At 40.2% G+C, this 21,129-nt stretch overlaps 3 protein-coding genes across 7 annotated transcripts; 1 reads left to right on the top strand and 2 right to left on the bottom strand.

Moving 5' to 3' along the window:
- Window positions 1-6,781: 6,781 nt before the first annotated feature.
- LOC121267974 (SRSF protein kinase 2-like) lies at window positions 6,782-10,491 on the top strand. Of its 2 annotated transcripts, XM_041172067.1 has the most exons (6): window positions 6,782-7,223; window positions 7,421-8,398; window positions 9,304-9,351; window positions 9,434-9,867; window positions 10,052-10,104; window positions 10,255-10,491. In XM_041172067.1, the coding sequence occupies exons 1-5, from the start codon at window positions 6,999-7,001 to the stop codon at window positions 10,062-10,064; spliced, it is 1,698 nt and encodes a 565-aa protein (XP_041028001.1). In that variant the 5' UTR covers window positions 6,782-6,998; the 3' UTR covers window positions 10,065-10,104; window positions 10,255-10,491. The 2 variants fall into 2 exon arrangements, with proteins under 2 accessions (XP_041028001.1, XP_041028000.1); XM_041172066.1 differs by having other exon boundaries at window positions 10,052-10,491.
- Window positions 10,492-10,944: 453 nt separating this feature from the next.
- LOC121267378 (sulfite exporter TauE/SafE family protein 4-like) lies at window positions 10,945-14,550 on the bottom strand. Its single transcript, XM_041171249.1, has 12 exons — window positions 14,295-14,550; window positions 14,029-14,188; window positions 13,434-13,634; window positions 13,241-13,302; window positions 13,096-13,144; window positions 12,938-12,993; window positions 12,766-12,852; window positions 12,619-12,669; window positions 12,264-12,503; window positions 11,863-11,956; window positions 11,615-11,755; window positions 10,945-11,471 (listed from the first exon to the last, which is right to left on the bottom strand). The coding sequence occupies exons 1-12, from the start codon at window positions 14,466-14,468 to the stop codon at window positions 11,389-11,391; spliced, it is 1,398 nt and encodes a 465-aa protein (XP_041027183.1). The 5' UTR covers window positions 14,469-14,550; the 3' UTR covers window positions 10,945-11,388.
- A 2,524-nt stretch (window positions 14,551-17,074) lies between these two features.
- Window positions 17,075-19,280, bottom strand: LOC121268615 (late embryogenesis abundant protein ECP63-like). Of its 4 annotated transcripts, none has more exons than XM_041172939.1 (3): window positions 18,005-19,277; window positions 17,812-17,939; window positions 17,075-17,475 (listed from the first exon to the last, which is right to left on the bottom strand). In XM_041172939.1, exons 1-3 carry the CDS (start codon window positions 19,196-19,198, stop codon window positions 17,181-17,183), a joined length of 1,617 nt encoding a protein of 538 aa, XP_041028873.1. In that variant the 5' UTR covers window positions 19,199-19,277; the 3' UTR covers window positions 17,075-17,180. The 4 variants fall into 4 exon arrangements, with proteins under 4 accessions (XP_041028873.1, XP_041028874.1, XP_041028875.1 ...); XM_041172940.1 differs by having other exon boundaries at window positions 17,812-17,927; window positions 18,005-19,276; XM_041172941.1 differs by having other exon boundaries at window positions 17,470-17,610; window positions 18,005-19,280.
- Between the last annotated feature and the right edge of the window lie 1,849 nt (window positions 19,281-21,129).

Here is a 21,129-nt window from a genome sequence, read left to right as displayed (position 1 = left end):
TGATGCAATGGGGATAGCTTGGGGGTTTCCTTTGATGTTTGGGCCACTTGGATGGTAATTAGGGTTGGTAAGGTGAAGTGTAGCTAGGGTTTTATGAGGTGGTTAGGGTGGATTTCGAGATTTGGAAGAGTTGGCTTAGGGTTGGAGTTTAAGATGATGCTAGGGTTTGGAAATGAGATGGAAGAGTGAGGCTAGGGTTTGGTGGCTAAGGTGGGCGGATTGGGATTGACTTGATTTTAGGAAGATTGGCTAGATTTGGTTGGTTTAAGTGTAGATATGGGAAGTTTGTAAGATGGAAAGAATCTTGAGTGAAGAGGGAAAGCTGAATTTGAATTAAGATGACAAGTCAATAGTTGACTTAGAGAGATTGTAGGAAGAGTGATTTAAGTAATTTGCAATTCCTTAAATTAAGGGATTTGTGTTGAGATTTGAATTTAAATTTGAATTTGAATTTGAATTTGGTAAGAGGATGAAGATATTTTAGGGATGTGATTGGGATGAATCAACTTTCCTAAAATTAAGGAAGTTGACTCAAGAGGAACTCTTGATGGATGGATGACTTTAGGATGACCGAATTTGGTAAGTGGGTGGTAGGGCTAGGGTCTTATGATGGGCGACTTTGGTATGGTTAAATATGGTAAGTGGACATTATGGAAGTTGATAGGAAATATGGGATTGGCTAGGTCAATGGATATGAGGGATGAATGGCAATTATAAGAATGTGAACTATTATGAAAAGTAGGGCAACACTAAGGTTGGTCGAGTATGGTAAGTGGGGAATATGGCTAGGGTTTGATGGAAGATGGTGGCTAGGTATTTCGGCTAGGGCAAGTAGGATGGTGGGAAGGCTTTATGTAAAGTGTGTCAATTTATGAAAAGAATGACAAACAAGGTGGTGGTTGAGTATGTGGTATGGAATGGATCAAATGGATGAATGCGTGGATGAAGGCAATGAAGAGTGGATGAACACTATGAATTCTCAAGAACAACTCAATAACAATTCAAGAACAATGCACATAAAATAATCATATCAAAGGATATAAAATGGAAGATAAAAGATGGAATGGAAAATACTCATAAGACTAATGGATTCTTAGGGATTCACGAATTGTACCCTAAAGATAAAAAGAACAAGATCAATAGATTGAACCACACCTATTCACGAATTGCAATGTGTGATCCTCTCTTAGGGGATTCACATATTGCATCCCAAAGAGCCCAAGTGTCTTAGCACCGAATGGTGATCTCAAGAACAAAATAGTCTACCCACTAGAGAATTTGCCAAAAGATGTCAATGCAAAGACTAAGGGTTCTATTTATAAGAATTACAACTTGAAAACCCTCAATAGATCCCTTGAAAAATAAATAATTAAATAAAAATAAATAATAAAAAATAACATAGTTGACATGGGCTAAGTTGACCCATGACATGCATGAGCCCATGGGTGGGCTAGGCTGGCCCATGGCATGAGCCATGGGCATGGCTAACATGGTTGGCATGGCTGTTGGCTTGTGGCTGACAGGGCCCTAGAATGGTCTGGGTGCTGGCATGGCTGGCATGGCCCAGGCAGGGGCCTGGGAGCTGAGGCTACATGCTGGGGCTGCTGCCTGGACGGGCTGTCATGGCTCAGGCAGGGGCGCGCGCGCGCTGGGCGTGCGCATGGGGCGCTAGGCGTGCACGTGGGCGATAGGCGTGCACGTGCTGCACGGGTTGGCCTGGTCACCAGCCTCACTGGGTATCCTAGGCATGTCTTGGCAGGCCCTGTGGCATGCCCATGGGGTTGCTGTGGGGCTGTCCAGCCTTGTCATGACATGGCTAGTGGCTTGGCCATGGGCCACAAAACATGGGGTCCTACTAGGGGGACTAGCGAAGTGTGGTGGCTAGTTTGTGGCTCACGGTGGGGGAATATAAATCTTCTGTTTCGGTGCGGTGCAAATAAAGTACTCCTGTTAGAAATCTCAGGTAGCTGAGCATGGAGGTGTAGGGAGGAGGTTTAAGAGAAGGAGGTATGGCTTGTTGGGCTTGCGTGAAGTGGCTCGCATTTTCATGTGCGATTCATGTGCTCGGTGTCTCATGTGGTACTACCCGTGGTGGTGATCGCCCTCTGCTGACCGTGGGTGGTGCATTGCAGGAGTGCACGGTGGGGAGGTGGGGAACGGTGGTAACTATGGCTGTGTTGAATGTGGGACTAAGCCTTGCGTTGGTTTCTTTTCTCTCAGCCTGTCTAGGTGCTGCGACGGAGGGTTTTGGGTCAACGACAACCTGGGATTGGTGGCTTGTGGAGGTGCAACAAGGTAGGACTTGGGCAATGGCTGGCATCAATAAGGCTTGGGCAATTTCTATATGCAAGAGAGAAATACATGTGCATATAGAGAGAGAGAGAGAGAGAGAGAGAGAGAGAGAGAAACATGCGTGGGTGTGGAAACTGATCTCTGGGTTGTCACGGGTTTGGGTTTTGGGTACACAAGGTTTGGGTTTTTTCCGTGAGTTATGGGCCCCTACTCAGCCTCTAAAAATAATATGACTTATCCTAGAAATCTTTCGGTCAATTCTCACTTGATTCATTAAAAGATTTTAATCCAACTATCAAGTTTAATAAACTCTATACTCTGTCAAAATAAATTTTAGACCCATAATCTGTTCTAAAATTATTCATTGAATCTTAAGTGCGTTTTTCATATATATTAATTCAAATAAAAATTTTATAGAACTTACTATTAACTTGAGCTTGCTGCTCAGCCTGGATGTTACAAACAGGGTGAGGGTACATACGAAAAACTAAATGTAAATATTTGTTGTTTGATGTTTTGAATTCAGACATTGGCATTTGAGAGTCGCAAAAAGTAGGGAATTTATCCAAGGAAAACACTATAAACACAAAGGGATTCCACAAAGGAATTCCACACACTGACATGGCACACTGGTAGTGTGCCACGTTTCTCCTATTTTTTTTTTCCTTTCTCCCCCTCCCTCGTTCCTGCCCGCTGCCATCTCCCCATGCCCGCTCCCCGCGTCGGCTATGGTGGTCGGGGACCACCTCATGGTGGACAGAAGACGCCGGCAGTCCAAGCGGCAACCCCGACGTGGAACGCCGATAAGGGAGAGAGGGAGGCGCTTTACCGAGAGAGTGAGACGCTGCTCGGGGAGAAGGGAGAGAGAGAGAGGCTGGGTGCGGTGGCTGGGGGAGAAGCTTATGCCGACGAGGGGCTGGGTGCGGTGGTGCAATTGTGCTGTGACAGCTGCACTGGTAACGGCGAGAGGGAGAAGCCGTGTGAGGGGCTCGATTTCGGGAGGAGGAGAGGGATAGGGGTTGCACTGTGGGGGGCTGGGTCCGGTCGAGAGGTGACCGATGAGGGGGAACGGTCGCCCGCTGGTAGTGGTCGGCAAGCGGCGGCGGCGACACTGTTGTGGCTGGGAGACCGAGTTAGGTGAGACGCACGGTTGAAGCGCACGACTGAAGGGGAAAAGATGAGAGAGAGGGAAATGGAGAAACGAGGAATTAGAAAAAAATGGACACGTGGCATATTGATAGTGTGTCATATCAGTGTGTGTGGGATCCCTTTGTGTCTCTAGCAATCCTCTTTATCCAATGATATCTGAATTGACAATAAATGGTCAAAGTATTTCAATGAATAAAGAATATTAATAGAGAAGTCGGATAAGAATATTAATTTTCCATTCTTAACACCAAAATATGTCGATCTGTTGTTTTTCAGCCTCCTTTGACCAACATACACCCCACCACCAGATTCTTCAGCTGCTGATCTACTAGAAGGTAGAATAAAACAATTTAAAAATCCGGTGCGTATGTCTCATGCACCACTGCACTTTGGAGAGTCTGATGTCGCCACGTGCTGCCACAACTAGTGACGGTATTTCGCCGACGATTCGACACAATTTCTGATTGTTACTATCTTATATTTTGTTTTTTTCCTGACCAATGATTAAGTTGAAGTAGTTGTGAAAGTCTCATTCAACAAATCAATACTAACAAAATGCAGCACACAAGTCTCTATTACATCTTCTAACCGTAATTTTATAGTTTGTTTATCAGACTATATAAAAATCACTTCAAGTGGCTTCCTCTTGTGGAAAATGGATGGGAGTGTAACGTCCCGACCCCAAGGGTCCGGAGAGTTAACTCATAAAACCTGATAATCAGTTCTAACAAGGCTAAAGTACTTCCAAATTCAAGAATATATCCATTTTCCAAACCTCAAATCGAACGTAAATACTTCAATTAAATAAATCAAATAAACTCATTTATCCAATATTCCATCCAATAACCCAAATAAAATCAACTCTTCTTCATATCTCAAATAACAACTAGAAATAATAAAACATTAACATAGTCTCCATAAACCGTCTAAATCCATTGAAGCAAACTTAAGAAAGATAATTAACCTCCAACACCAACACTAATATCATGAGATACCCAACAACAAATCAATGCAAATCTTCTCCATAGATTCTAATACTGATCTTCAGTTGAGCCATCGATGTCATCTGAAATATTATGAAGATTAACGGGGTGATTTATCAACAACTCAGCAAGCAGAGAGCATATACTAGCATGTAAACATGAGCATTTATAACATCTGATAAGCCGAACAAAACATTTACTTTCAGAATGCAGAAACAAAACTTATACAAAAATTTTAGAGCGACATTTTTAAAAAAAAATAAACTTATTCCAAAAAGAACATCCGTTGGCATTTCCAAACTGAAATATTATAATCTTATCATCGTTTAATATCACATCGGGACAATACCATGTTTAACCCCCGTGGTAGGGTTATAAACCACCATTATACCCGTGGCTGGGCCATTTTCCATGTTTCACCCCCGTGGTAGGGTTATAAACCACTATTATACCCGTGGCTGGGCCATTTTCCATATTTCACCCCCGTGATAGGGTTATAAACCACCATTATACCCGTGGTTGGGCCGTATACCATGTTTCACCCCCATGGTAGGGTTATAAACCACCATTATACCCGTGGCTGAGCCTTAACATAAACAGAACGGATTTCATCGAAAATCCGATTACAATCATATACAGAATCAGAACTTCATGCTAAGGATTTCAAATGACACATCACATCAAAACAAAACACTGAAAAGCTTCAGATCATTTCACATGTTCGAGATAAACATAAACAAAATATTCTCATTTGTTCATAACAAAAGTTTTAGAATTCCTTATTCGCTCTTTTACATAGTTCAGAAACAAAGTGCACAAAACTAGCTCATGTCTACACCAGTCATGACAGAAAAAACACTTTCTCTTATGTAGAATTTATGCATATGCAGAATAAACATCTGGGGTTGTTTTCAGATCATCTCTTTTCAAAAAAAAAATAAACACATTTATTCTCAAAGTCAACCTCCTTTTATTTATTTTATGCAAAACTAGTATATGAACTCCGCTTACCTAACTTCTTCGTATTATCAACAACTTGAGCCGGAACTCTAATAGTAACACCACCTAAACAAAAGAACATATATCCAACATTTAATAACCAATCTAGTAGGCTGTTATTTATTAAGTAATAAATCAAAACAATCATTTCACAACTCAATAACTATCCTAACAATTAAACCCGAACAACTCTCTTCACCCATTCACATTTAAAACCCAAAACAACCACCTTCTAAAACACCAAACCAATTATAATTATTTCCAAAACCAACAACAGTAACTTCATTAATTAAAACATAATCCAACCCAAACTACCTCCAACCTTTGAATAAGACAATTTCAGTACATGCATCATTACTCTAATCATTCAACAATTCAAAATTTGCACGAAACTTCAATACAACCAGTTCCAAAACATCCATTGTTCACACCGAAGAATCTGAAATAATATTTCAAACACCGACTCACAAAACACCCAAGATTATGCCCATCCACAACCTTAATTCTAACACACTCCACTGCTTTAACAATTAAAAACATCAATCCGAAATAAAAGTCACAAAATTTTCTACTGGAATAAATTAATGGTCTACGTAAAGGGGGAGAAAAATTGACTAAATGATGCACGGCTAAACAGGCAGCGTGCGTGTGTGCGTCAAAGCAGAGTAAAACCGAAAATGGTAGTGAAGCCCGTAAGAGTAGGACCGGAAAAAGAATGAAGCAGAAGAAATAAAATGCAATAAACAAAGGAGAGGAGTTACCACTCTGTTCAAGAAGCCGAAAAAAATCTGCAATGGAAGAACAATTTGAAGTTTCAAAACCTTGAGTTGAGTACACGGTGAAGAGATGAAGAAGAAGAAAAAAAAAATACTGAGAACCCAATTGAGTAATCTGAAAAAAAATTGAGTAAAAGCTGAACCTTGAGTGTAAAAGGAGATGAAATACAACTGCTGGAGTCGTGGATTGGTGCGCACGGGTGAGTGAGATCCGGATTTGTAGAGAACTGGGGGAGGCAACGCGAAGGAGAGAAACAATGTTTCCGTAAAAGGGAAAAATAAATCCCTTCACCAAACGGCGTCGTTCGGTCCTTCTTTATCCACTCGTGGGCTGGGCTTCTCCAACGGGCCGGGCTTAAAGCCCGGTTGTTACAGGGAGCCACATTTTTTGCTCGAGATCCCTATTTTCTTATATATCTTGTGTTGTATCTATTAGTTTTGGAAAGATTATAGGGGCTCCCACCTCATCAAGCTTTGTAACTTGTAATCCTTTAGTTCATCTATAATATTCCTATTTGTTTAAAAAAAAAAAAAAAAAAAGGTGGGAGAGTAGAAAAACAATAAAGAATAAAAATGTAAAAATTTTTAGTAAAAATCCAGAATCGAGTATTTTGGCTCAAATTTGGCAAATGCAGTCCCAGTGCTACCAAAACTAGGTGAAGTTTCATTCCCTCTCAATCACTCTCGCTCTCGTCGCAGAATTCTAACCCAGAACTCAAAAGCCCCAACATCGCAAGCCCCTAAACCATAGCGATTTGGTGACAGATCGCAAATTTTGAAGGGGGATCGAGAGGAGGGGATGGAGATCGAGGAGAAACAGCAGCATCAGTGTTGTTCTTCGGAGGATGGGAGGGAGAGCAACGACTACACATCGGAGGACGAAGGGACGGAGGACTACAGGAGGGGAGGGTACCACGCGGTCCGAATCGGCGACGCCTTCAAGAACGGCCGCTACGTCGTCCAGAGCAAGCTTGGCTGGGGCCACTTCTCAACCGTCTGGCTCGCCTGGGATACCCATTTCTCTGTACCTTTCTCTGTCTCACTCTGTACTTTTTGCTTGATCTCCTTCACCCTATTAATGTTTCCATTTTTAAGCAAATATACACACATACATGCTCACGTTTTGGAAGAAACTGAATGGTTAATGAAATATTTTTGTTTTATTCTTCTTCCTAATTTTTTGCCGCCTGCTGCTTTTTTGTTAATATGCAAACTGGGCAGCGATTTGTAGCTCTGAAAGTGCAAAAGAGTGCCCAGCATTATACTGAGGCGGCCATGGATGAGATAACCATCCTGCAACAGATTGCTGAGAGCGACCCTGATGATAAAAAATGTGTAGTGAAGCTCTTGGATCATTTCAAGCATTCGGGTCCCAATGGGCGGCATGTTTGTATGGTATTTGAGTACTTAGGGGATAATCTTTTGACCCTTATCAAGTATGCTGATTACCGGGGTATGCCCATTAATAGGGTGAAGGAGATCTGTTTTCATATTTTGGTGGGGTTGGATTACTTGCATAAACAACTTTCCATTATACACACTGATTTGAAACCAGAAAATATTTTGCTAATGTCCATGATCGACCCTGCTAAGGATCCCAGAAAGTCAGGTGCTCCTCTCGTTCTTCCAAATAGCAAGGATATGGCTGCAGTAGAGTATGGGGCTATAAAGGATAACGAGACCGTAAACGGGGATTTGACCAGGAACCAGAAGAAAAAGATCCGAAGAAAGACAAAGAGAGCAGTTCAGGAGTGTGCGGAGAAGGAAGTCTCTGCGGAAACTGAGGCAGATCCAGAATCATCCGGTGCTGTGGAGTCTTCTCCTAATTCGAAGTTGAATGTGGGTTGTGGAGAAGACCAACCTACTAGTTCTGTTAATAGATTGTCAGATGCTGACGTAACAAAGGGTACCGGGCAAGAAAAGCACTGTGGTAAGAAAGGGGACCGCTTCAATAGGCAGAAGCTGTTGGCATCAGTTGACCTCAAGTGCAAGTTGGTCGATTTTGGGAATGCATGTTGGACGTACAAGCAGTTCACGAATGATATTCAGACAAGACAGTATAGGTGTCCAGAGGTGATCCTTGGATCCAAATATTCTACTTCAGCCGATCTATGGTCCTTTGCTTGCATTTGTTTCGAGCTTGCAACTGGTGATGTGCTCTTTGATCCTCATAGTGGCGACAACTTTGATAGGGATGAGGTACAGACGTTATTTAGCTAACTTATTTTTTTTCCCCTTTTCGTGCCATCTATTATAAATTTATATATAAATTTATATGTAGGTAATTTCATTTCCGCAAACAATTGCATGCCATTGTTTCAAATGGTAATATGCATTTAATAATGCAATGAGTGGGAAATAATTTCATGCTACTCTAATGGTCGCTTTGTGCGGATAAGATTCTTGCATTACATTTGTGCTCCACTCTGGTAATGAGTAGAGCAAGAGATGAAACTTAATACATATGTTCCTCTACAAAAGAACATTGAAATGATTATCTTCTTAGGAAAAAGGAAAGTTCAGCTAAGATTTTCAATTATGCACTAGAATTCATATGTTTTTCCGGAGTTCATTATAGTCACAGTTCTAACGTTAGTATACTATTTTATTCTTTGTTTCGTTGCGGGTAGATCTTCCTTCCCTCCAAGCCTTCCATTTGGTTCGTCTCTACTTGGAACTTGGAGAAAGAGGGAGGGGGGGGGGGGGGGGGGGGTGAAAATGTATCTTGATATTTGATTCTTATGTTGATTCGATATATCTGATTTCCCATGAGGATCTGGGTGTTTGACTGCCTACAATGATGTTTTATTTGGCATGTTTTCTCATAACGAGGTTTGAGTTTCCTTATAGGAAGATTGTCCATAGCAAATCTTTTGTGGTGTTCCATCTGTTCTCTCTATATATAAACTGTTTCATTTTGCCTTTGATCTCTGTTTCATGAATGTTGTGGATGAATATGTAGGTTTTAAGCGAAGGAAGAAAGTTTTTTTAATATTTTTACTGGTTAAGTGTTCCCACAAGTCATCCAAAATACTTCTCTTTTAGCTTCCAGCATATTCCACTGTATGTACTCTTTTCTCAACAAACTGAAAAATTTATTTCAGGATCACTTGGCTTTAATGATGGAGCTTCTTGGAATGATGCCGCGAAAGGTGAGAAAATTCTCTCATTTTTAAGTAGTTCTCTTAGTGAGACACTTAAGCCTAACTTCCAAAGTGCCCTTAATTTTCTCAGATTGCCTTAGGTGGCCGCTATTCGCGGGATTTCTTTAATAGATATGGCGATCTGAGACACATTCGCAGGTTGCGTTTCTGGCCCTTGAACAAAGTTCTCATCGAGAAGTACGATTTCAGTGAGCAAGATGCAAATGACATGACTAGTTTCCTGGTTCCAATCCTCGACTTTGTCCCTGAGAAGCGGCCCACTGCAGGTCAATGCCTTCTTCATCCATGGATTGATGCAGGACCTCGTCTTTTGGAGCCATCTATGCCCTCTAATCAAAACCAAGCGGTGGACAGTGTCATTTCTGAAAAAAAGAGGGAGAAGGATGAGAGGGAAGCAATGGAGGCTGGAATGGGGAATATTGTCATCAATTCAGAATCTAAACCAGTCAAAGATTCTCCAGGTAATGGTAAACCTTCCGAGGGAGCGAGTAGTAGTTCATCTAGGTAGGCCGGTGGCGAATGTTTCTTAAAGGAACCTTCGTTGCCATCATCTTCCATCAGTTTTGTTTGATAGCTGCTGGCATTCTAAATAGGCATGATTGCTTCCTCCTGTTTTTTTGTTTTTTTTTTTTTTCCTTTATTTGGTTTGCATATTGGTTTTATGAATGGCCGCTCGTGGGGTGGAAAGCATTTGGTTTTGATGTGTCCAAGAAGTTTGGGCGAAGCAATAGCTTGAACGAAGTACATTCAATGATTCCGAGGAAACTCTCTTTCAAACATAATAGCATGGTCACAGCTAACTTGTTCATGAATATTGTTAAGTTGAATCATTTCAATTTAATATGAAAACCATTGATACATTGCTCAAGTCCTATAGATTATCCCGAGCAGATTACAGAGTGGATTGCATTATCTGCATGACGAGGATCTGTCTTAAAGTTGTTGGAGGTATCTTAGTTTTGTGATGGTTTGGCGCCCGTCTGGGACCAATGTAGTTGCCGGATTTGAGGTAAGTAAGATCTTTCCCCGTGCACTGGACTCAAGATGGAGTTTCTTAGAACCTTGCTGTGGAAATGATATTGTTCTTTATGCGTTAATTAAGCCATGTACGTTCTCCTAGTGAATTAAGCCATGTTCTCTCATATTTCATACTGCCGACTGAAGGCGGAAAATATTATGACACGTTCACATCAGAACCTACATTTGTCGAAACGACATAATCTTTATCTATCTTGATCACTGATCAAAATTGCATGGAGCCCTTAACTATTGTGGAATGAAATCTTTTATCATATATTTTTTGGATAAAGTTCGAATAACGGACTAAATTTGCGACGTAAAATTAAACAATGCGGGTTATATCGAATTAATGCGATTAAAACCTCGCCTCCACAAATTTATTAAGTTTATTAATTTTAATTTTTTTTAAGACTAAGGTAATCAATCATACGAGTGTCCTGACAAATGGTGTTACCTATCATCGACTTCAGTCGTAGCCAATTCTGAATAATCGCTAATCTACTTCTCAAGCTTAACATATATCATTTTGCAAAAGTCATGCATTAATGAGAAACATACATATATTCTAAATGGCAATATTTGAAGATATATCTAAGAGTATTGATACATCCACAAAAGAATTGTACAAAAGCAATTCTACAAACTGATTTAGCTTCATCTAATTCGGTTAGATTTATAATAAAAATAACTTTATAATCTGATAAATCACGTCGGTTTGTAAGATTGTTTTTATGCAATCTCTTTATCGCTAGAGGCAAGGTAGCGGATGGAGTTAGCCAGTAGCTAACACACACAACACAGCCTCCACCCTGATCTACACGCTACACATGAAAACCATACCTTTACTGCTTGATCATTGCAGATTCTATGATTTTTGTTTTTTGGAGGAGAGGGTGGGTCAACTAGGTATTGGCCAAGGCTCCTCCGCTACTAGCTTCTTCTTGTAACTTTCACCTCTGTTTCTACCACTTTCCGTTACCATCCATCTCTAAGCCTTGCTAGGGATCACTGACTGCTACAGAACCCTAAAAATCCCATGAACTCGTGATTGCGTATCATTTCGATGCTAGTCTCAATACCAATGATCCCTGCGGAATTTCTCCACAAGAAAAAGAAAGCTAAGCTCATTAGCCATGATAATCTAATTAATAGACAATGGTAAAATATATACCCCAAAAAACTTTAGGTAATTCAAACATATACAATCCTAGGCATAGGAGATTGTTTTTACCCATTGTGAGAGCGCTAAGAAAGATGACGCCAGAGAGAATGAATATAATAACTGATGCTCTTCTAAGAATTGTGATTAGTTTTCTTATGAAGAACTGTCCCCAAAAGCCAGCTAAAACAGACACCGACGTGAGGTATAGAGCTGAAAAAATACAAAAAAACAGTGGTCAATATTACTAGTAATACTTTAATAAAAAGGTGCTAATATTAAAGTGGACACCATTGAGATACTGCCATATTCATGTATACCATAGGGAATAGGGAACCTCTTGAGAAGGTAAAACTCCACCACGGACAAGGATGAAGAGAACGTCATGACAAATGTTGCTGTTGCACTTGCCACCTGTGAATAAAAACCATAATTTTTGTTGAACATCTTGCGGTTTCATCGTTACTTCTGTCAAAACTTGGGAGAATCCTTTTTAGACAATATGCTACAGAACATTAATTTTCAGTACTTAAACAAGAACCATATTCCTTCCCGGAGGCTCAGACTGTCTGAGGATTGAGTTCTGTAGCCCAATAACACCATTGCTTGGCCACACAAAGCCATGATAAACGAGTCGTGATTTTCAACTGTTATCCAGAAGTACAATCATACACGCATGGAATATTTAGTGCGCACATTATATAGTGATGATTGTACGTACCTGGGGGATGACACCAATCTCAAGGAGTAGCGGACCTAGAATGAATCCACCACCAGAACCAAGTAGGCCCCCAACGGTGCCTCCCAAGATCCCACAGAGCGAGCAGAAGGCAATGTGCGTTACAGTCCATTCGATGGAAGCCTCGCAAATTGATTCAGCATTACCCGTCCTCTTCCTCTTCTTGTGTTCTCTGTACAGCTTGACTGCTTCATACCCAAACACTCCGAGTGCTATGGGAAACTGATGCAGAAGCGACCAACAAGTACCGGTGAGGTCAACCCCACAACAGAAAAGTAAAAAGAAAAGAAAAAGGTAATGATAGTCAAGTTTGCTGGAAGCTAGTCATGCGCATTACCTGTACGCAGAAGAGCACCCAATACCATGCACTGCAAACCTCTACATCATTCTGTTAGATACATTTAATAGCATAATTAAGGACATGGAGTCTCACAAACAGAGAGAGAGAGAGAGAGAGAGAGAGGGGGGGGGGGGGGGTACTTGCCTTGACGATCTGCAAGGCTAGGAAAGATACCCATACAAGTAGTAGCACCAAAATCCTTTTCCACCTGAGGTTGAGACATAATATTTGCTGAAAGATATGGACCATCGTATCAGTTAGTCTCGCCATGCAAAAGGGGGGAACTTCAAAGATTATGAAGTAAACTTTTGCTCACCATTTGAGCTTTGTCTTCTCTAGGCACCAATGACTCATACTGGGTGTCTATCAGAACTGCAGATTACAAACAAAAGAAAGTAAAATTCATCATTTCCATTCATTTCAGATGGTTTATGAGATTTATACAAATCTATACATGTGAATATGCTTTCTTACGTTCACCACGAGAGTTGACCACAGTTTCTCGTCTATTGGCTATTTCTTTCTGCAATTTTTCCCCCAACAATCATTACTTTAAAATGAGCTACTTTTGTAGAAAAAGGTTATTGTAGGAAAGAATTGAGAAATCATAGAAGGTCACCTTCAAAACAGTCTCTTCCTTCCACATCTCAATTCCCTTGAAGAAAGACCTTGATGAGGTTCCTGCTCATTGAGGGGGGAAAAAGGCTCTCTGTCAGCACGGACACATTTAAATTCATCTAATAGCTATTTCTTGTACAAAAGCGAATGGAACATAAAAAAAAGTGGTGGATATTCATGATTTTTAAACAAACCCAAGAAGAGAATAATGATGAGGACGGTAATGAGCCAGTAGGGGAAGACGACGCTCAGCGCGACACCAATGGTGATGCCAAGCATGAGCATGGGCTGGAAGAGAAGAGCAAGATCGTAATCTATGATTGGCACTTCCTTTGTTGGATGTAGAACTCTTAGATTGTACCAGACTGATGATGCGGATGCCCCCATTATCATACCTGCAACCATTTATTGGCCACATGCAAGGAACCTCGAGCGTAAGCAAATTCCAAGAACCATATGATATGGTATACATCTTAAAAGAAAATAATTATATGATTGGCCATTCGATAAAAGTGGTACATGTTTTTGCCAGTTATAACTGATTCCTTTTCCTACAGGGAAAGGAAAGAAAAAAATCGCTTCTAGGGAACAGTGGGAAAAGCGAAAAAGTACGAGGAACAAGCACAGAACTTTGAAAATTAGGACCAAATGGGCAACGTACAATTCAAATGAAATCCACCAAAGATCAATAAAACCCACTTAAATGACAAGAATGAAACGAATTTGACAGAGACAGAGAACAGAGGAAGAGAGGAAATTGAGAGCAGACAAATGGATGCTGGGGGTTACATTTAGAAAGCGCAGCAGCAGACTTGGTATCGAACCCAACGATCAAAGTAAGCATAGGAACAAAAATGCCTCCCCCTCCCACTCCACCCACAGTTCCACAAGCCGATCCCAGAAATCCTATCACCGTCGCCAACACAATTCTCCAACTGAACTCTAATTCCTGCATCGAGAAACGAAAACCCAGTAAACAAATAACAAGTCCCTGATATAAAACAATTACAAACAGAGTTAAAATAAATGTGAATGATTCCCTAACAGAGACATACGGGCCAAACAGTTTTGGTGATGGATCCATACAGGGAGTGCGGTAGAGCGAGGTTTGTAGATGTCAACCCGTTTTGGTACGAGTTATTATAATTCGGATGGCTGACGAATAGAACCGAGAGAATAGCCATAGAGAAACCCGATAGGAGATAGAGCACCAATCCCCTTGGGGCCATTGTTAAGAACTTAAGACGTTGGCTCTAGGAACAACCGACTCCCTTATTGGCTATTTCTCAGAACACCTACCCCAACCACGTTATTTTCTGCCTCTCCCGAGATGTATATATAAGATCAGCGTCTACTTCGGGTACGTTTGGCATGAATAGACCCCATGCATCACGCGCGGGCATCAGAGGAGGGAAGAGCCGGAATATAGACTACTGCAGAAATAATAAATTAATTTATGGTATTAATTTCTTAATTAATTGCATAAACATAGCCTCGTTCTTAGTTTAATTACATTAATAATTATGGAAGTATATATAGTAATAGAATAATTTCCTTCCATGTAATCGTGACAGCGAAATTGGCATAAAAATGGAATTAAATTTACAAAACCAGCACAAGATTGTCATTGACAGATGAGAACATTTAAGTGGTGTACGTGTACTGCTCCGTCGGAGTTGAACAATATAAATGATTTTCTTAGCTCTGAGGTTAGATAATTGGACGTACGACGCAGTGCTGCACAAGTGGCAGCCTGGGCATGCATGTCAGAAACAGACGTGATACACATAAGGTGCCGATCTAATAGAACCTCGAAATCATGCCCACAGTCTTGCTTAAGGGTGTGCAATCGGAATCCGTAACCCAGAAATTCGGGTAGATCCGGGTGTATCTGTCCGGATTACACCCGGGCGGTAGGAAGCATCCGAATCCGGTTGTTTCAGTTGAATACGTAACCGTTCGTTTTCTTTATGGAATTAAAAATTAGAGGACGTTTTCTTTTTCTGCGCAAAGGATTAGGCCGGAAAAAGATCAAAATGGATATCAATAAATTAATTAAGTTGGATTTCACGTAAGTAATGAGCTTAATGCACTTTTACACAAAGATAAAAGAGTAGCCTTGGAAGGAAAACAAAGCTGAAGGAAGCCCAACTCCAAGCATGCACACAGTACGTTCTCTAAGATGACGTTAAATTGTAAATTACGTAGTTCCATACATATTAATGTTGTTTAAGGCAAGCAAGCTGCAAGTTAATTCGTTTATATTACAATACAACTATTTTATAATTTTGTGTTAGCTAGGATCAGATTATTATTATATAAACAAATTAAACTAGTCGCTCTAGCTTAATAAACCAGGCAAGTCATGGTGCGTAATTAATTAATTTATAATATATAGCTGCCAATCTGCCATGATTTTAATTAAGCTGCAAGGTCGTAATTGTATATATGCATGGTACTGCTGCATGCATGGGTACGTACTAGTACTACTGATTCATGCAGTATGTACATGATCATCATTACCTTAAAATTAAATGGCCTTAATTAATATTTATGAGTACAAGCACAACAACGTCTCTATTATCTACGTGTTTTTTGGATGAAATTAGCTGCATAGTTAAACACTACTACAAAGAATCTAATGCTGCAGCGGATTACATGCCAAAAATGGGTGCTAAAAGGGAATCGGTTATTACATACTCTGCTACACAATTGCCGTTGCTGATGCGAGGAGTAATAAGACTGGATAAGCTTGGCCAGCCGTATTTGAGGAGAAAGTAATTTGAGGATGTTTAGGTTGCTCTGCTTTTTTGGTCTTTGTATAGTTTTTTTTGTTTTCTGTAAGTAGTTTTTGTCACACGGGTTGGTTTAGTTTGCATTATACTTGTTCTTTTCCTAGTTAGATTGGATGGATGCTACCATGGTATTCTTCCACCAAAATGACGGTATCAATAAATCTCAAGATATCTGTCTTAAAAAACGTCAGTTTCATATATGCGCATCACCTTTATTCATAGATATTTTAGTACTCAACTCGGGAGCACCAACAATGGCTTATCCATCTTTATTTTTATCTTCATATTTACATAATATGTCTTTAAATTCATCTATATTAACTTATGTATCTTTAAATTTTTACATAGATACGAATAGTGCTTCTTCATTAATCACTCTTAAAACATTATTTTTAATATATTTTTTCTCTCTCCTACTCATTAAAATCAACTTTTTGAAATTTATATTAACATGATTTTGATATATGAAATTTGCATTAAGTTGATGATATAAAATATTTTTTAGTACATATTAATATTTATTGATAAAAGTGGTTATTTTGATATATGAAATTGGTAATATTTAAATATATGAAATTTATATTTTTGAGCACATGGAGCTAATTGTAAAATATATAAATAATAATAATTTTAAGAAAAAAAATAAAAAATAATAATATTTTATTATTATTTAATTCAAAGATACATAATATAATGTAAACATTTTTTTTAATACGCAAAATCAAGATGCATATAAAAAAAAATCTAATGCTAGTGCTCAGCTTGATGATCCAATAATTTCAATGTGACGGGAGCAACAGAAGAGAAGGTAGAAAACAAACTGAACCAGCTGCTAGTGAAGTTACACGTACAGCTGCCTGAAAACAAACTGAACCAGGCTTGGTTTTCAAAGCTTTGTCCAGTTTTTCCTTTAAAAAAAAAAATAATCTGGTCGAAACTGTTATAAAGAGAAGAGAATTTCTCCCCGAACAAACTTATTAAAGCCTTAAAAGAGGGACTCGGGCCACTCGGCCCGTACACACAGCGAATCAAGAACGTACCCAAGAAAACACAAACTAGGAAGTAGGAAGACTTACATAAACAGAAACAAAAATATACAGGCAATAGCCCACCCACACCCTGGGACCCGGTGGGCGTACGTGATTACTATTTTTCCCGGCAATCCAAACGTATGGTACGGGTACCCTCATCCTCTATACGGCCCACCTCGTTGAAAGTCTGACCGCTAATCTGATCACCCTCTTTCAGCTTTGCCGCCACATATCCTGGTCGGGTCTCTTCAACGTCCACCTCGATCTCTCCTTTCTTCCTTCCAGAACCGCCGTGCTCGCCGGCCGCGCACGTCTCTTCCACCACATCCGATGGTTGAGTGAGCCTTCCTTTAATGGCCTCCGTCACACTGCCAATGGCACTGAAAATGTTGCCCTTAGCCGCGATCCCCCTTGTCAAAACAGCAAGCTCTCTATTAATTGTCACGCCCACAAATCAAAGAGAAAAAAACCCCCTCATTTACAACCCTCACGAAACGAACTTTAAACGGAGCTCAAAATAGTATTGCCCCCAAGCCACAGTCATCCTAACCAAATCAATGAGTCATATACGTTGCTCGTATCAAAATAAAATCCATAACTTGCATGCACAGCACACATTAATAAAACATATTATAGAGGCTTCATGTATATCCTAAGCGTAATGGTAAAGATAGATGCCTGGCCAACTCAATCTGTGTTTCCTAGCAAAATGCGTACATTTTTCATATCTTATATAAAGTTGTTACCTTTCAGCTCCATTGACCTCGTCTTCACGGTCCTTCTGGGCATCTTCATCCTTACCTTGAAGCTTCAACTCTTCCATCTTCGGTCTTGCTTCCTCCTCCTTTTCGCTCAACTTTTCCTGCAAAAATAGCTTCTCATATTTCAATAGAATCAAAAGAAGCGCTCTAGCTGGAATTATGATGTGTCATTATATACCTTGGTTGCCTCTTTGGTTTCTTCCGCCTTCTGTTTGGCTTCCTCTTTCTTACCAGACAAGAGATCCATAGCTCTTCGGGCAGCATCAGCAGCCGAATCTTTCAGCTCGCCAAGCTTACCTAAAGTAGTATCCTTCCCTTCTTTTGCTTTCTCAGCAGTGTAATCCTTGTACTCCTCCATCTTCTCCGCCGTAGCATCTTGCCCCTGTTTTGACTTCTCGGCTGCCTCCTTTGCCTTGTCTTCCGTGTCGTCCTTTGCTTTCTCCGCTACATGATAGTCTTTGTAGTCGCTCGCCTTTCCCAACGTCTTGTCCTTCGCCTCCCTTGCCTTCTCCGCCGCATAGTCCTTATACTCTTCTGCTTTCCCCAGTGCCGAGTCCTTAGTCTCTTTTGCCTTCTCCGCGTAGTCACTCATCTTCTCCTTAGCCGACTCCTCCGTCTGCTTCGCCTTTTCGGCAGCCGACCCAGTATACTCCTCCAGCTTCTGCCTCGCCGCATCTGTGGTCTCCCTTGCCTTCTCAGTCGTACAGTCCTTGTACTCCTTCGACTTCTCCGCTGCAGTATCCTTAGACTCCCTTGCTTTCTCTGCTGCAGCATCCTTTGCCTCCTTAGCTTTCTCAGCAGCTTTTTCTGCGGTCTCTCGCGTCGACTCCGCAGTTTCCCGACTCTTGCCAATTGCAGTTTCCTTGGCATGCTCAACTGCCTTCAACACAGACCAAATGATACCAGGCGTCTCTTGCTGTTGCTGTGACTCTTCCCTCTCCATTTCATCCCGTTCTTCCTCCATCTTCTGCCTCGCCGCATCTTTGGTCTCCCTCGCCTTCTCAGTCGTATAGTCCTTGCACTCCTTGGGCTTCTCCGCTGCAGCATCCTTAGTGTCCCTGACTTTCTCTGCCGCAGCATCCTTAGCCTCCCTTGCCTTCTCAGCCGCTTTATCGGCGGTCTCTCTCGTCGGTTCCATAGTTTCTTGACTCTTACCAACAACAGCTTCCTTGGCATGCTCAACTGCCTTTAACACAGACCCAATGATACCGGGCGTCTCGTCCTGCTGCTGTTGCTGTGACTGATCAGCTTCCATTTCCAATTTAGCACGTTCTTCATTCCCTCCCTCTCTGTCAACGTCTCTCAAATCGGACGCTGCAAGCCTCAAGGCCGCCTCGGCTCTCTCTTCCTTGAATTCCTTCCACGATGCCATGTGTTTTGATTTTCACAAAAACTCGCAAAAACTCACTGAAATATTAAGGTTTCTAAAAAACTTCTCGTTTGCTTCTTATCTGCCGGAGAAGCTACTTAAAAGAGTCAGCAAGACTATGAGTTGATTGCTGCTGGATAGGGGTGAAACGTGGTGGTTAATATTGTTGGAGATCGCCACCTGGATGTGTACGATGCTTTATGGACGCGTGGCGGATTTTATGCTTGATGAGAAGGAACACGTCGTCTTGCATGCACATCTCCGTGGTTTGCATGCGACTGTTTGATGTCTGTAGCGAGAGAGGAACTTCAGGGCTCATGTCGGTGGTAGAGGGGTTCTTTGTAGTATTAAGCTTCCACGTGTATGTAATAGTGGCAGATTGGGCTTAGCTAATGGCTATGATCTCCATCAACCGGATGATGAACAGTGGCCGAGTCAGATTGGATGTCCCTATGGTGATCAGGGTCACCGAATCTTTTTTTTTTTTTTTTTTTTTTTTTTTAAAGAGTGAAAGATTTTGAATCCAAATTTTTTATTTGAAACACCGGGTTTTTTTTTTTTAGGTGGATTATGGTAACCCATTTTATTGATAGTTTTCACTTTTGGTGGAAGAAAATTGTAGTTACAACTGGACACTTAAAAGTACAAATAAGAATAAAGACCAAAATCCAAGTATCAAAACCAAAAGACTCAATCACAAATTAAGAAAAGCAACAAATTACAAACTAAATAGAGAATAAACTAAGAAACCAACTTGATAGAAATCACACTTATAAGAAAATTGAAATTATCCAAGTACCCATGTAATGCAGCGGAAATATCTACCAATTCACTCAACAAATTGGTTAGTTGTCAAGCATACGATTAATTTGATAAACAATCAAATATATAAAATAAATAAATTGCATAACATTAAGATTGGTATCGAAGGGAAACCCTTTAAAGAACTCTTTAAAGTTAAAACCCTACGGGACAGCCAAACCCAGGAAATTCAATTTTATTATTTGAAAATCAATTACATGTACTCATCAATTACAAAACTTTTACAACTTGACTCTCTTACTTGTCCAGACAAATGACCTGTTTGTCTTCTACCGCTGTATCAGCAAGAACCTCTTGCGATTTTCAAATATTACATTTCCTCCTAGAACCCTAGGGGCTGAAATCCAATCATACGATCATCCACACACGAAGTACAATCACAAATATGAAAATTCACTAAGGAATTTTCTCAACAAATAATATACTAGAAAGTGCTCTAGAAAATATATAAATCTGAATCTCTATAGATCCTATCCAATAGAATTCTTTAAATAAACAATCTAAATATTGTCTGCGTATTAATAAACCACAATGGGCATGCATCGATCTTGCGGTAATATAATGATGAGTACACTGTACACCCAAAGTCAAAAGAGTTGATCACGAAGTGATCTCTGGTAATTTGCTTCATTAATATGCATGGTTTACGTACCAAATGACAAATTTTATGCATGAGTTTTTTTTTTTTTTTTTTGGATCTGTAAAATTAAGCATATAAATACATGATACGAAATTATTGACATGATCGCTTGGCAATTGGCATTAATATAATAGAGACTTATATATAAAACGGCAAAATCGCCATCTTCCACATGATGAATATTCATGTTAATTCTCAAGTACTGATGGCCATTTAAAGCTAGCTAGCTGCAATCTTTAATATTATTACATCTTAGATTTTGAAACGCATCGTAGCAGAGACAGTACTCCATCACGAATTATATATATTATCATGATATTATATATTAGCTAGATTACATGCAGAGGATATATAGCTAGCTGTGGAGCCTTTTGAGTTGTAATCTCTTAGTTAATATATAGTACTTGTAATTGTATAGATCAACACAGCTTGTAAACAATTTGTTTAAAATTAATTAATACAAAACCGATAG

Source organism: Juglans microcarpa x Juglans regia, chromosome 5S (genome assembly GCF_004785595.1).
Source record: "Juglans microcarpa x Juglans regia isolate MS1-56 chromosome 5S, Jm3101_v1.0, whole genome shotgun sequence".
Taxonomy (NCBI): Eukaryota; Viridiplantae; Streptophyta; class Magnoliopsida; order Fagales; family Juglandaceae; genus Juglans; species Juglans microcarpa x Juglans regia.
Note: the sequence above shows the minus strand (reverse complement) of the source record. Positions and strands in the feature narration are given on the sequence as shown.